Genomic DNA, 16,620 nt, shown 5'->3' on the forward strand with positions numbered 1-16,620 from the left:
AAGTGCCTCACCAACCCATAGTAAGTCTTGTGCAATCTGAAATGCTCTTCTACTGCATCCCATAATGTGTCCCAAGACTCCTGTTCCTTGAATCTAATCTGTAAAATAATCTGGCCTCTCCCATTGACTCAGGATGGGTTTCACACAAGGACCATGGGGTTGTTCACTCCTGGGAGAGCCATGGGAGCACGTGGTGCAGAGTGTCCTTTTTTTCCCTGGGTTACTGGGGCGCCTCCACCTGCCATCCTGCCTCAGTTTCAACAGCAGGTTGTACTGAAAATTAGTTTCGGCAAAAGTGTTTGTACCAGCTCTATCTGTAGTTAAAAAATATTTTTTTTGGGTATTTTCACTTTCACTTCAGGAGGGATTTATTTTTTTTGAAATGGAGTCTTATCCTTTAGTGGCATGGCAGGACCTTTGAATATATCTTGTTAATTTTTACCATTGTACATTATATAGCTCATAAGATATGAAGGTGAGCCCACACTTAGACTGTGAAAAAGACTTTAAAGACTTAGACTTGGGCATTGTTTAATTTTGGTGGTGTATCCACAAGAGTTGTACTTCAGACTGTCTCATTTCTTGTTGAGCTGTGTAACTTTTTATATCTTTGACATTTGTGTTATCGTGAGAGTCTTCTGAGAATTAGTTGCTCTTTCTTACAGCCAGCAAAAGTTCCTCTGCTTGAGAGAACAGGAAGTTATCAGTGACAGGGAAAGGCAGAATTGACCTTTTTGACAATATACTATAAATACCTTAGTCTGAATAAAGCTACCATATTCAGGCTTTTAAATTGAGAAACTAGATTGAAGGTGTTTTTTTTTTATTTCAACGTAAATTTTTGTTGTTCATAATTTTCATACAAAAACTCATGTTCATTTTTTTAGATACCTGAAATGCTTCTGTATGATGCAGATGAACAAGAAAAAAATGGAAAAGAACCTAAGGAACTTAAGAAAAAAAAATCAGGTAACATTTAGGTGGACCCACTAGTTATTATTACTTATAAAATACTCAGTCCTGTGTTGGGCGTAGATAATAAATAGCATATATACCTCGAATATGTTTTTGCCAGCACACTATAGACTTTAATATTGCTTGCATGGCAGGCATTTCGCTCAAGGGGACATAATTTTGGAACATGCATCCTGGCTGATCAAACCCACTCTCTTCTGTCACAAGCAATCACTATAGATATTCAATTTTCTAAACTGATTAAGCTGCATCTTGTTTTATTCTGTTCTGTGTCTCCCTTCTATGTGGATCTTATTTCATAACCTCAAAACTTGGATGTTTTGAGAGTTTTTCAGTCTCTATGTTTTCATTATTATTGTCCTAGACCTGCTCATTTTACTTTAATAATTTTTTAATGACTAATTTCTGGTAAGTCATACCTCTTTTTAAGAATAATTTATTTTTATGATAAAACTTCAAATTTAACCATTTTAAAAATAGGGTGTAAAATATAATCTAGGACATCTATGTCAGCACTTACTTGCATAATACTACTTTTAGCTGCTTATTATAAAGAATGGGTTTAAGTGCTTAGAAGTCATGGAGCCAACAGAGTGTAAAATTTTAGGTGGTTCATTTGGGATTTCTTGGTTTGTATTGCTTTTTAATAGACATGCTACAGTAATGGCCAAATTTAGGATGTAGTGTTTATGCTGTCATCCATCTTTATCCTAGGTCATGGTCCTTAATCTGTACCTCAGTACTTAAAAATGGTATTAATTTATGTAAAGATATATTTTAGTGTTTTTTTTTCTTTTGTAAGGTAATACAATTTATTTTACAGTATCTTTGGGCTTCATTTAAGAAAGTGTTGAACAAACTGAAGGACCTGGAATGCTCATAAAAACCTTTTAGTTTGTCGTCAGAGGAGACAGACTAAAGAAGGAGACAAAACCACATGGGCTTCCTGTCTAAAAGAGTTCAAATATTTTAAAATTGGATTTTTGTGGGAATGAAGTTTCTTGTATGATTAGTCCTCAGTAATCTGTAATTATTTTTGCTCTCTTTTCCAAACATCGGTGAAATATTTTATAACTTTGAAACATTTTCATACATTTCTTTCTGAGTAATATGCATTTCAAATGAAATCGGATGTTGTTTCTCCCAGAGTACTTTGAAAAAAAGTATAATTTGATATTTTGAGTACCCATAATTCGTATCTCAAAAACCATATTCTGTTGTTTTTCAGTAGTTATACTCACTCTTATATCACATTAAATATTATTATCTTTGTAACAAATCATGTTGTACAGGTGACTCTGATTTTTTGAAGTCATTTCTGGCAATCCATGAATCATGTAAAATGTATGGAGCAACACCTAGCAAGTATATGACATTCCTTCGTATCTACAGTGCCATCAATAATAGTAAAAGGAGAGAGCTAATAAAAAGGCAGAACCACCTGCAGGTATGTATTTAAAACATTTTTAACATATGGCTTTTCAAAATACTCTCCTGTTTGGAAACGGCATGTGTGTTAAGAGGCTGTAGCTCCTAACATGGTTGTGTGAGGTGTCCTCCTTGGCGTATGCTCATGCTGTGTCTTCAGGAAAGGAACAGTATGAATTTTAATGTGCGTCTCTATCCAAATGCCTCAAAGAGTGAAGAATGCTTTCTTGTTTCTGTTAATATTTTTCCTCAATAATGTATCAGACTGGGTATGTTTTCATGGAAGAGTAAAAAGTGCTTGAAAGCACTTTAAATTTTTTCATCCATGTGTGTTGGACTTTTGTTGCAAACAACCTGTCATCTTTCCATCAGTTGAAGTCCTGCCCCTGCTTGTATATATTTCCCCTCTCTAGTCCATTCCTTTCTTTATATCTCTACAGCAAATTCCTGTTTTGTGTGATTCTTGCGTCCTTTTAGTTCAACAAGTTATCATCTTTAACATCATGGCGCTCTTGTGTAGCTTTGACCAAGATTCCCTTTGTTCCTTTTCCAACCTTTACACAGATCTAGACCAAGCACAGTTGCTCTCACAGATGTTGCTTTACTCCTGTTCTGTATGCATAGCATACTTATTTTGGAGTCCCATTTGTTACCTTTCCAGTCACACTTCCTTCTCTCCCCCCCGGTATATTTCTGGAAAGATCTGTCTGATCCTTGAGGACATGTAACCTTTGCCTTTGCCCTTCCCCCTTCCCTTTCACCTCCCTTTCCCAGTGACCCTTGCTGCTCTTCTGAAACTGCACTTGGAAATCTGTATTTCTTTTTAAAGCATCTGTCAAAACCAAATTACTTCCTTGCCTTGTATGCTACACTGTTTTTCTTCTGCCTGCTAATATTTTCTATCATGGTAGTAAGCAACTTAAGAAGATTTACATTTGTAATAATAGAAATAACTTTTATTTCTTTAGAAAGTAGCTGTGGTTTGGTCGTGACAAATAAAAGTAATCATTAACATGAAAATTAGAGATGTGTATCCTAAATCAAAACATCTTCCAGCTAATATTTTTTTCAGATGTACCTTGAAATAATACTGTGATCTGATTCCCATAAAGTAAATAATTTAGGAAGTGTGAATATAGAAAATAATCTTAAGCATAACTGAGCTTTGTTTTATGTACATCTGTGTTCTTTAGAGAATGTACAAATATGTAGAAATAGGATAGTCTGATTTGTTTAATTTTATAGATTTATTTTTAGATGAGATATAATTATATGGAGTTAATATCAGTTAACTGAAGTACTATTGAATTAATGAGAATAAGAGCGTGTACTAGTTGCTGTTCCAGTAAAGGTCTGTTATTTTGAGAATTTTGTTTTCAGCTTTTTGAGGTGGTAATAGATCTTATGGTGACACATCAAATCTTGTTGTTGGGTTAAATAATACCAAGAAAATGTAAATGTTATTGAGAAAATGGGGAACATAAATTTAAAAAAGAATATTAGTCTACATCACTCCTAGTTTGTATATACTCTTTGTAACAAACCTTCATTTAGATCCTTTTGAAATTAATTGTTCTATAACTGCTTTTTACAAAATTTTATAGGCGGGTGTCTCAAAGCTGAATGAAGCTAAAGCCCTGGTAGATGACCTCAACAGAAAAGCTGGAGAGCAAAGCATTTTACTCAAAACGAAGCAGGATGAGGCTGATGCTGCCCTTCAAGAAATTACAGTATCTATGCAGGTGTTTACAATCTCATCAAAAGTGGAAAAAAACCTCAAACAGATGCTTTTCTATTTTTAGTCTATGTAACTGCCTGGGTTTTGTGTTCTTTTCAAGAGGTATAAACCCTGATGCCTTTATAAGAATTTACCTAAGGGGATGCATAAGCCTTGAATAAGACTTGAGTAAACTTGCAACAGGATGGAGGATTATATAACTTTAGTCATATATGAACTGATTGAGTAAGAAGAGCTCAGTGAAAGTTTTGGACCTGTAGTAGTATTCACTACTGTAGTTCAGTCTGAAAGTTTCTCTAGAACTTCATAATTCCAAACTGATCTGTTTCATAATGTTTATTACAGATAGGAGCTTTCAACAAAATATTGACAGGTAGCACTATTTCAAGTACAAATACCAGGAATTAAATTTGTGGACTGTTAAGTATTCATTTCATGAGGTCCAATCCTCTAAAGTTAACCTCAAAGAATGTTAAATAATACGTCTGTGTACATCACTTCCTGAATTTTTGTTCAAAAAAATTCTGATTTTTGAAGTGGTAGGTTTTCCTCTGTTAAGTAATTGTGCAGAAAATAGATCTCTACGTTGATACTTGTAGGAATCATAAATGTAGGCGTCAAGGAATTAAGGCTGGGCCAGATGGTTTCCATTAACCCCTCTCCCTTCCCAAAGGGGAGGGGAAATGGAGTAAGGGAGAGAGAGATGGGGACTCGAAAAGAAAACTAAAACAGCTTTAGTGAAATTAATAACAGTAAATGAAATACATACAACACCAGTATGGAATGTACCGCCCCCCCATGGCAATTATGCCACTGTCACCACTGATGCTCAGATGCTGTGGAGCCCGGACTGGGGAAGTCCCAGACTGGACTCAGCAGCAGATTGGAATTGGATTCAGGAGTTGGATGCTGGTACTGGATTCAGAAACAAAGGGATCAGGATCAAAGGCAGAACGGGTGGAGCACTCATCAGACACAGGCCACTGAAGAAGAGCTTGATCCTCACGATGCCTCAGCTTTATACTGAATATGACGTATGAGATGGAATACCTCGTTGGTCAGCTCGAGGTCACCTGTCCTGTCCCCTCCCCCCCGCAGGTGCAGCTGGGTGCACCCCCAGTGTGGTACACAAGATTTAGCGGAGACCTTGGTCTGCACACCAGTCCTTGGGAGAGACTAAACACTGAGCATCATCACTGCTAGAAGCACACGCTGTCTGCAGAAACATGCTATTAACTTCAGGAAGTGCAGTTAGTTAGGAGACATAGCTGGAAAGTAAAATCACTGAGCAGAATTAGTTCTGGTCTAACTTGAACCAGGACAGGATGATAAACCCTAATGAATCTACCTTCACTGGTTTATTCTGATCACTCTGAAGGAAAAAACCAAGAAGCTCAGTAATGGAGACACTGTATGCAGTAAAGTAGATACCTGCTCTTTCAAAGCACTGAGTTCACTGTGTTTTAAAGGTGCATTACTTCCCTTTTTTACGTCAACTTCTGTTGGCAATTTTTAATGTATTCAGGCTCTTTCTGCCTACCATACATGAATTTGACTAATGAGGGTTGGTGTGGTGTCTTGACTGCCAGCATCAAAGAATTTATGACACGAGTTTCCCTGATTTCTGTTTTAAATCTGTTTACTATTGTCCAGTAGAGTTGCCTGTTGTGTAGGTAGCACATATTACATACACTGCAGGAGAAAATAAAAGAATAGACCAAAAGCAATGAAACATGATAGGCCCACTGACGTCGGAAAAATTACAGTAGAATCCTGATTATTTATATTAGCATAAAGTATAGGTGCCCTCTAGCATTTTAAATTTAGTTTTCTTATTCAGAACTATCATTCAGTACATGCACATTTGCATGAAATATCTAATCTAATTTTATGTAGCTAATGTTTTATAGATTTGAATGTAATTTTCAATGACACAGTGGTCTGTGGTGTGGGTTAAGTACTCAGATTATTATTAATCTCAAGGTTTTCTCTGATTGTATATGTCTGTTGCCTTCTGCTACAAATTCAACTCACCTCAACAACTGCTAGCTATAATTAATGTGTTATGTACTGGAAAAACCTAAACTCTGGGCTTTGTTTTTCTTCTATCTTTTAGGTGAACAGAGCCTAGAATATTAGTCTTTTATTTTATGTATTTTATGCATTTAGTCTCAATTATTATTATTTTTTTTTTTTAACTTCAGGATACCCAAAATTTTTTTAATTGCAGTTTCATATACTAGATATATGTTGTTGTACCAAAGTGTTTAGGAGTCCTGGAGATGGCTAATGGCTACTGATTGCTGTATTACCATACAGCACAGTACAAATTCAGGAAAAAAACCATGTAAATCTAAGTAGGTTACAATATATGTGTAGGATGTAAGACAGGCATCTTTACAGACACGTGGGTGCAGACTTACAAGTAAATAATACATTAGTATTTTTAAGCTAATTGGCTATAGTTCAAACACAACTTGTGCTTTTATGAACATTATAGAGAAGGGGAGTTTAAGTGATATTGTAAAAGAAATAGAAATACAAGCAGCTACAAAGGCACTGGTAGGAAGATACTACTTTCAAATGTAGAAAGAATGTTACACAAGCTGTCACTCTTGTGCATTAGGAAAGGAACTGACATCTTGATAAAGGATTGGAAAATCCAAGGCAATGAGAAGAAAGGTTGTACTGAGCTTCAAAAACAGAGATACAGATCTCGTCTGTGGTAAAGAAAGTGAAGGAGACACAAGTAAAAACAAAAGATGCTTATTCCATATAATTTTGTTACCCAGTCAAACTGTGTAGTCTCAGATACTTTATTCTGATTGGTATTGTGCCAATTACATTATAATCCAGACTAAAGGAAGTGAGGATCTAAAGGAATAAAATCTGTGTAAATTTGAAAACTAAAGATACTCTTTTTTTTACAGAGTGCTAGTGAGCAAAAAACAGAAATGGAAAAATTAAAACACCGAATAGCAGAGGAGGCTGCAGAAATAGAAGAAAGAAAAAGAAAAATAGAAGATGAACTAAAAGAGGTTCAGGTAAGAGCTGATAAGGAAAAGTAATATTTTGCAGTCTGATTTTGACTTACTCAAGTCCTGCCATGGAAAATGGCTCTGCAAAATTTATCCTGACTTTTGCTCTAAATTACTCTGATATTAAAACTTCCGTGGATTAGAAAACAATATTCTGTTTGCCAGATTTAGGTTCTGCTTTTAGCATTTATGTTCTATTAGACCATAGTTACAGAAAGAATTTTCAGGTCATATATTACCTCAAGTTGCTCTTTCTATGCTGCCATAAGTCCAGCTGGTTTATGCAGATTATGGAATGTTTTTAAAATTCTAATGTATAGATCAACTGCATTACTCTGACTTGGTCAAGCTGGTGGAATCATAGGGCTTGCTACTATCAACTGGGTGGAAACAGATTAATAAGATAATTTCCAGTTTTTGCTAAATTCTGGAAATTATGTATCCTAATAGCATTATAGCAAACTGCTTGTTTGAGGCGTTACATCTGTTAAGCATCAGGTTTCTGGGAGGTGTGTGCGTTCAGTCATTGCTTTTAGTCTCTATTTGTCATCCCATCCTTTTTAAAATTGTACTAAAAAATAAGAGAAAAGTACAGAAACTAAGTTTTTTTTTCCCTTTTGATACCATAGGTGCCAAGGAATTATACCATTGTATTGAAAGTGACATAGAACTAGAGGATCAGAGTAAATCCCTTTCTGTGGTCTCTGATAGATATGAAGGATGTGCAAGGTGTGCACAGGCTGTAATGATAATCTTTAACTTCTGTTTTCCTACCATTTTGTTACTTTTTTTGATAAGGGCAAAGGCTGTCTGGATTTGTTTAGCTGCTGAAAGTAGAAAGCTTTTGTGACTTGTATTTCTACATGTCTTTACAAAGACATCCTCCTCAGGCATGCCTGTAAGCAATAATTAGCGTCATTATTAAAACATACCTGTATCACAACGAAATTTAAATAGTGAAAGAGCAAACAAACAGGATTGATAGTAGTATCTGTATAATCTTTATGAATAATACTGATGAATAAAAAGTTAGAGAATGTCACGATTATAATGTGCTGGTTTAAATGGAAATAGATTCATTGTCACTAAATAAACACACGGCAATTTTTTAGTAACTTGTCCATGTGAATATGCATCAATGGCAGGGTAATAAAATAGGTAAAAAGAACAAGAAATTGTGTGAAAACTGGAATGGCAAATGTTCAGTTTCTTGCATCCTCATGTCTTTTTTTAATGTCTTTTTATATTTTAAGCCACTGGTTGATGAAGCTAAATTAGCAGTTGGAAACATAAAGCCAGAGTCCTTGTCAGAAATCCGGTCACTCCGCATGCCCCCGGACATAATCAGAGACATACTAGAAGGAGTTTTACGGCTGATGGGGATTTTTGATACGTCATGGGTGAGCATGAAAAGGTGAGGATTATATTTAAAAGCTTTAAACAGTAAGTTACAATATTAAATACTTGGTTATATTCTGCATGTGTTCAGAATCCTTTGGTTGCATAGTGAAGTAAACTCTTTAACATTTGCTTCTTCTTTACTTCCTTATTTCATTCATTTTACAGTTTCTTGGCCAAAAGAGGTGTGAGGGAGGACATAGCAACCTTTGATGCCCGTAACATCCCAAAAGAAATACGAGAGAGTGTTGAAGAACTTCTTTATAAAAACAGAACGTCTTTTGATCCAAAGGTAATTCCTGATTGTATTACATAAACTGAAAAAAAGAAAAAAAGAAGGAAAAGAAAAAGACGTGATTGTCTGACATGCCTACATAGTTTTTAGTATGAACTTTAATCTACTTCTAGAATTTGTCAGTATAAAGAGACAGAAGTGTAGCAGAAGTCACTCTGTTGAGTACTGGCTCTAATAGCAAGAATTTTGTTGGTCACTGAGGAGTGGTGGGATTTGAAGTCATTAAGGAGTCAAGTCCTCAGAGATTTTTGTCACAGGTATAAATTAGAACTCAGATCAAGGAATTGTAACTCACTCCTGGCCTTCTTGTACCACTAAGAGTTTTAACAGCTCACTTAATTAAAAAAAGGGGGAGTAAAAATGATTAAAGGTATGAGTGGTCTTTGAAAATTGCTTTGGCAGTAGCTATAAAAAGCATTCCTTAAATACTATTTTCCTAATTTTTAAAAGGAAAGTTGTAGTTCCCTGAGAGAAGGAACAACACTGATAAATTATGCATTAATTTAGAACTGACTTCAGTTAAGCTTCATAGTTGTAAAGAGACCCTTTTTTTTTTTTAAACACAGATTGATGGCCTTAAATACAGTCTTTTAGTAACTGTTTAAAAGTTTAGTGCAGTAGAGGAGCTGGCTAATTGGCATATTTAAGTTGATAACTTGTAAATTTGATGCAGTTATTTATCCTATATTTATTTCATCTACATTATACTTCCATGAATTTCTGCTATTTCTTTCAGAATGCAAAACGAGCCAGTGCTGCAGCTGCTCCGTTGGCTGCTTGGGTGAATGCCAATGTCCAGTATTCCCATGTCCTAGAAAGAATTCAGCCTTTGGAAAAAGAAAAGGCTGGCTTGGAAGCGTAAGTTAGACACTGTTACAAAATAAATGTTCTTAATTCCAATGGTGGTAGATGGAACTAAAGCTGCTAAGGAGGAACTGAATAACAAAAGATAGAAGAAACCATACCTCATCCGTAGATAATAAAACGTTCGTGCTGAGACAGAAAAAGTAAGTGTGCTGTATTAGTTTCTTCCTGGAAGCTGTACCTTGGTTACTTTTTGGCCAATCACAATTTAGGTATCTCAGCTGAAGTGTGTCAGGGAGAAATGAACATCACAGGTAGACTTAAAAAGTATTCTGTTGGTGGAACTAGTGCTATTTTGTGGGAGGTGTAGTTCCTCTTTTTTCAGTCAGGTACTAAGGATAATCAGTTTCTCCTTGGTATCAAAAATATTTGACATAGTTTTATGACTATCCATAGCCTAAGGAATATATACTTACTATTTTGTCAGGTCTTAAAATTTAGTATTTGAAGAATTTCTTCTCCTCTTTAAGAATACATCTGAAAGGGGTGTTTGGTTTCAATTTTTAAAGCTGTGTGTTGAGAAGTAATTGGAACTTTTACATGTGGAAACAGATTTTTGTTAATGTAAATCACAAGAAAGAACTGTCTGAACTATCTCCAATGACTTTCCTGTTACACATACTCTTTTTTGTTTCCCCCCTTTGGATCCATAGTCTTAAAATAAATGTTACATTTTTGTAGTAATCTCAAGAAAACGGAAGAGAGAAAACAGAAGTTAGAAAATCTTCTGAACTCTGTTGGTCAAAAAGTATCAGAACTGAAAGATAAGTAAGTGAGTTTTGTTTATTTCAAGATATAAGTAAGAACATTGATGATTTTATGTCATAAATAATGGAATTTATCTACCCAAATGTAACTCAATGCTCTGCAACATATTTACATCCTCAGCTGTGATAATTAGGCTATCTATACAGTCAGTGGATATAAATAAATACTATTAGAATACAGTTCATCTCAACAACCTGCTTCTCACTACTGACTGTGTTGGAAACCTTCAGTGTAGACATTGTAGATATCAAAGATAAGCAATACATTTTTTTACCTTTTAAATCTAAGGTGATTTTAATGTCTCCTTAGGACTTGAGAAACAAAATCAGACAGAGCTTCTGATCACAGCTTGAATAAAGGAAGTTCTACTATGTCCTACTTGTCTGACAGTTAGCTATCTCTTTTTTTTCTTAGCATCTTATCAAGTATGTGGCTTACAGTGGCATAAAGATTGCTGTGGAGAACTTTTATACTTGATCCAAACACAGTTTAATCAAAGTCCTTTAGTTTCAATGTTTCTAGTTAGTATAGGAGGTGCTTTAAAACTTGATGTACATTCATCTTATTAAAGTCATGTTTTGTAGCTGTCTTGCCAATGACTAGACCTAGCATGAATGACACAGCCAGCAGAAAGACAAACCAGTCAAGTGGACTGTACTGAGTATAGAAAAGTCATTCCATGAATAATCGCCAGGGGTACAAACAAGTCAATTAGTTCACATGCAATCCACATCACCCCCAACGATCCCAACAATGATATTGCATGACTGACAATAGGTGGAACAAACAAGGAACCAAGGCTTCCTATAGATGTCATGGGAAGCAGCCAGGTCAACAGGCTAATCACATAGGATAAAGGTGGCCACATAGCCACCTCTCACTCTCCTAGCCTGCATTTACAAAGGTCTAACCTGACCAAGGTCCAGTTCCAGGAGAGTCAGGAGGTCGTTCCCCAACCAGGACACTTCTCCCTTCCTGCAAGTGGTCCCAGCTTTTATCCCCAAGCAGACACCTGACCTTTGTCAACTCACTGCGGGACCCCTGGGGCTCATTTCCCTTATGGCTCTCCCTGCAGGGCCGGCCGCACCCTGGGGGGAAGCTATAAGGCAAACTCACCACCTCTGTATGAAGGGCTGTGGGAATCACCCATATGTCAGCCTTAATTCGGGGCACAAACCCCAGCATTTCAGTAGCCTGTAAAAAACAAGTATTTAGAGAAGTCTTGTCATTCAGCTCTATAGTAATTTCTTAGATTAACTAGATACTATGTATTACAGTTAAATATTTTACTTTAAAAAAGTAGATTATTGAATGCAGTAATTATTTTAATTAAATGTTAAGCTAATTAGATTTTAAACATTACAAAATAGTACCTAAACCTTGCTAGTTGTTTGGGGCATGATCTGACTTTGCAGTAGTTAACAAAATAGAGTACTGTGCGTTGAAATGGGGTCATCCATGTGAATGAGCAATCTTCTGCTTTAAAAGTTTCATAGATTAAATTTACCGGAACGTAACAGATGTATAGTGTGGTGCTGAGCCTACTGTTGTCCTGACTGTGCAGAACAAAGTTTAACGCAATCACTAAAAGGCTTTTTAAGAAGAAGGAGTGATTTTCAGACATTATAATTGCTATTGCAAATGTATGTTTAAATCACAACTGTGCTTCTATCTAAATTTTGTTAGTTTAAAATTATAACAAGCTCATCTGGCAATGGGAAGCAGGAGGTATAACAAAAGAATTGTAGCTGTGTTCTTAATGAAAAGGAAGGAATCCTTTACAAATTCAGTCAATTAAACTGCCTTGAAAATAACTATCTGGAAGTTTAGTAGCTCATGATAGCAATCACAAACAGTAGTTGTTTTACAGGTTCCAGAGTAGAACAACAGAAGCAGCAAAACTTGAAGCAGAACTAAGTAAAGCTCAGAAAATACTGAAAGCTGCGGAGGTACTGATAAATCAGCTTGATAGGGAACACCAAAGATGGAGCACGCAGGTTAGTGAAAATTTTTGTAAATACATCTTATGGCTGATAATTTTAAAATACAATATTTGTACTGTTTGGAGAATGTGAGTTACTGCCATTCTGTATGTCTCTTAATTGTACATTTATTTGATATCTCATTAGAAATAAGAGCTTTTCTTCCTTCCGAAACTTCACTTTACTTCATTATACAAGTTACCTTACTTATATCACTCAGGTGCAGAATGTTTTAAAAAAGCCCTACTACTTAATATAAACCATACAACGTTCTTTGAGGTTTTTCAATCCCCATAATAATGTAGTTGTTATGATGGCTGAACATGTCTGCTGTTGGATCTTCCAAGCTGAGGTATGATCAAAAGAGACAGATTTAGCGAAAGCGCTAAACAAGCACAGTCTTAAAACATATCTCTCTTATGGCATCCATGCTGGAAATGCAAATGCAGACCTACCCAAAATGCTGGGCTGTTTTTGAAGTCTTCACTTGCACATTTGATACTTCTTGGCTTCTAAAGTAGGGAAAATGAGTTTATCGTACTTGCTCAGATGATGTATTTGGGAGAAACTGGCAAGCCTTTGGACACATTGGCCCTTCTTCAGTCTGAAACAAAGAAAAATGTTAAGATATATACAAATTGAAAATAGCTGTCACCTCCAGAATGCAATACCAAGCTTTCATGGGTATCTTAAAACAGAAAAAGGCTCCCGGCTGAGAGACATGCTCCCAGTCCTGTCTTCTCATTGACACTGAAAAAAGCCTAAATAATTAGATTAAATAGCTGCATTTTGAAGAACCAAAATTAGGGTTAGATGAATCGTTCTTGTAGGTTGAAAAGCATAATGGGAAAAAATGGAAGATTTTCCTCTGAAAGTAGCTTTACAGCTGTTCCTTCTGCTATATTAAGGATTTGATATATTTGAACCCTGGAGTTTAAATGTTTCTAAAAGTGATTTCCTCAGTTTTTCACTCTGGTACATTAGCCCTATCTTCAGAAAGTTTGGACTTTACCATTATCTATTAATGGTATGTTGTAGAGCAAATTGGCAGATACATTAGCCAGGAGCTCGTGCAATATTGAGGGTGATGAAAAAAGCAGTGTTTATCTCCCTTTAAAGTAGGGAGGAGGTAATAAAAAGTTGGTGTGGTGTTTTTTATGTTTGTTTGTTTGTTTATCAGCTTTATTTTTAATATCAGTTTGATTAAAATAAATAAATGACAGTACTTGCAAACCAGTTATGGCAGTCATATGTTATTTTTATGCACTATATTTTTCTCCAAAATACTGGAACATTTCAAAGCAGAGGTGGTGTAGTGCAGATAAATTATTTGAAGATATATGATATATGTATTTTATCATTTAAGTATGCAATGAATCATTTTTGAGGGTAATGGATACATGCAGTATTTAGTATCTGTATACATATGGTGATAATAGCTGACTGTGACTAGGGTCACTTATTTCTTATTTTTCTTACTGTAATTCTATTTACCTAGTTCCTTGTAAGTGTGAAGGTGAAATGTTCATCAGATTCATAGATGTTTAGAAGTGTCATGGTTTGGGGTTGGGGCCACCCACAGACAGGTAACAGATGCTTTCTGTTAACCTCCCTTTCTCCCCCAAAGGGAAGGAGAAAGGGAATAAGGGAGAGAGACTTATCAATTAGAAAAGTGAAACAGCTTTAATACTACTAGTAATAGTAATACTGATAATAAAATGGAATATGTACGAATATATATAAAACTGGTATTAAATCAAACTCCCCACCCTGATGGCAATATGTCACCGTCACCCCTGGCTGGGGAGCAGCCCCTAGGGAAAAGTCCCAGGCTGGACTCAACTGGGGCAGGAGCTGGATTCTGGAACTGAGTTCAGGAACACAGGGCTCAGGATCAAAGGCAGGAGGGACAGAGTCCTCCTCAGAGGCCGGCCACTGCAGAAGCAGCAAAAGTGAGGAGGAAGGTGGAAGGGTGATGGAAGGGGCTGCCCCTCCTGATCCTTCAGCTTTTATACTGAATATGAGGGATATGGGATGCAGTACCCCACTGGTGAATCTTAGGGTCACTTATCTTGTCCGCTTCTCCCTGAAGGTTTGGCTTTACTTTGTGACCCCCTCGGTGTGGTACACAGGCTTTAGCAGTGACCCTGGCCTGCACACCAGTCCTTGGGAGTGACTCTAAACATGGAGCACTGTCACTGCTAAGAGTCTGAGAAAATATGCTGCTAACTTCAGACAGTGCAGTTAATTAGAAGAGCTTTAGCTGAAAAGTAACATCATTAAACAGAACAATCTCTGTTCTACCCCAAACCAGGACAAGCAGCTAAATTCTCAGGTAGATCTGCCTGTGCTGTAGCCCAGATTTAAAAAGAACTTTTACCATACTGTCATGTGTGTGTTGCTGTGCGTTAGCCAGGTGTAGGTACCTGAAATGCAAGAAGAGAGACTGTCTCAACTGTATTCTCAATGGCAGGCAAATTTAATTCTGACTTTTTAGTAACTAGTGAGAAATATTAACATAGTTTTTGTTCTCAATACACATATACATTCTGTACTTTATTTTTTTAAGGTGTCAGAGATAACAGATGAACTGGCTACGTTGCCTAAAAGGGCTCAGTTGGCAGCTGCGTTTATTACCTATCTGTCTGCTGCTCCTGAGGATCAGAGGAAAACCAGCTTGGAGGAATGGACCAAATCAGCAGGCCTTGAAAGTAATTTTGTGTCTGTGTGTGTCTGCTTGTGTCTCTGTGTGTGTGTAAGTAATCAAGCTTAACTGAGAAAGTAAGAAATGATAGGGAGTTCTAATGTACAGATCCAATTCTCGTGGTGTCCCCAGATGAAAAGTGACATTTCCTTACTCAGTAATTACTTGTATACATAGGCAGGCTATTTCTTAGGATTATTCTACTAATAGTTAATATTATAAATACTTAAAAATTCTCAAGATTTAGCTCCATAATACTTGCATAAAAAAAAGTTTACATGAATGAATGTACTGAGATTAACTGTTGTAAATTTGCCAATTCATTCTGAATGCTTCTGCTTTTTCACTAATCGTTTTTATCTGTGTGTTAGTAACACTATTAACTATTTTTTTTTATAACATCATCTAATTGCTAGTAATAAGTTCAAGCAATAAAATAATAAATTTAAAAGAAATCTAAGACTTACACTGTTAGAATCTCTACTGTATATAAATTTGTAGATGCTGAAAGTGCAAAAGCACTAAACAAGCACAGTCTTAAAACATACCTCTCTTATGGCATTGATGCTGGAAATGCAAATGTAGACCTACCCAAAATGTTGGGCTGTTTTTGAAGTCTTCACTTGCACATTTGATACTTATGCAGTATCAGAATTATGCAGACTATAAATACAGATGTGAACTTAACACTCTTTAAAACTCAGAGTTTGATTTACGGCGGTTCTTGTGTACAGAAAGTGAAGAGTTAGTCTGGAAAAGTGAAGGTTTACCTTCAGATGACCTTTCAATCGAAAATGCTCTTGTCATCTTGCAGGTAAATCTGTTGTTTTTTTGTCTTGTCTTCGAAGTATTTCAGTGTCTACAAATTTCAGTAACATGGCATCTTTCTGAAATGTTGAACTATTCCATTTGTGTTATTTTATTAGCACCATAGAATACACACAGAGAAACAAATACTTATGTAACTCTGAATATTCTATAGTAAAGAGAAAAAAAAACCAAAACATTTAAAGAAAATACATGGTTATCATTTTTACTTTTACAGTTTTCTTCCAGTTGTTGAACAGACAAAACCTGGTGTCAGTCTGTTCGGGTTTGAAGTGAAAATAAACATTAACACCAATACATGTTACTAGGCAATATCACCAGTATATTCTGCACTGTAGAGTTTGCAATGTTGAGACCTGAATTTGTTTTTGATTAAAATAAAATGCTATTTGTGTCTTCACGCCTGCAAAATACTTTTATTCATTATTCTTTCTAAAATGCATTGAGGTCCAAAACCGAAAGTACTGTACCTTTGTCCACTAGAGGAACAAAAAGGAAAAATAAAACCTCTTCTAAGTTACAAACCAGTTGTGAATAACACGAGCTGTAGATTATACTCATTGAACAGACACTCCTGTTTTTAAAAGAAAGTGAAGAAGTAC

General features: G+C 35.9%; 1 protein-coding gene across 1 annotated transcript in view; it reads left to right on the forward strand.

Annotated features, from left to right (window-relative positions):
• DYNC2H1 (dynein, cytoplasmic 2, heavy chain 1) overlaps positions 1 to 16,620 on the forward strand; it is a gene marked incomplete at its 5' end in the record, with an annotated part of 129,629 nt that overhangs the window by 13,531 nt on the left and 99,478 nt on the right. The window contains 11 exon segments of the mRNA XM_008938682.1: positions 888 to 969; positions 2,268 to 2,422; positions 4,008 to 4,145; positions 7,072 to 7,185; positions 8,433 to 8,593; positions 8,746 to 8,869; positions 9,609 to 9,730; positions 10,418 to 10,504; positions 12,375 to 12,501; positions 15,056 to 15,197; positions 15,895 to 16,004. Of these exon segments, the coding sequence (XP_008936930.1) occupies positions 888 to 969; positions 2,268 to 2,422; positions 4,008 to 4,145; positions 7,072 to 7,185; positions 8,433 to 8,593; positions 8,746 to 8,869; positions 9,609 to 9,730; positions 10,418 to 10,504; positions 12,375 to 12,501; positions 15,056 to 15,197; positions 15,895 to 16,004 (1,362 nt within the window).

Source organism: Merops nubicus, unplaced genomic scaffold (genome assembly GCF_000691845.1).
Source record: "Merops nubicus isolate BGI_N331 unplaced genomic scaffold, ASM69184v1 scaffold4534, whole genome shotgun sequence".
NCBI lineage: Eukaryota > Metazoa > Chordata > Aves > Coraciiformes > Meropidae > Merops > Merops nubicus.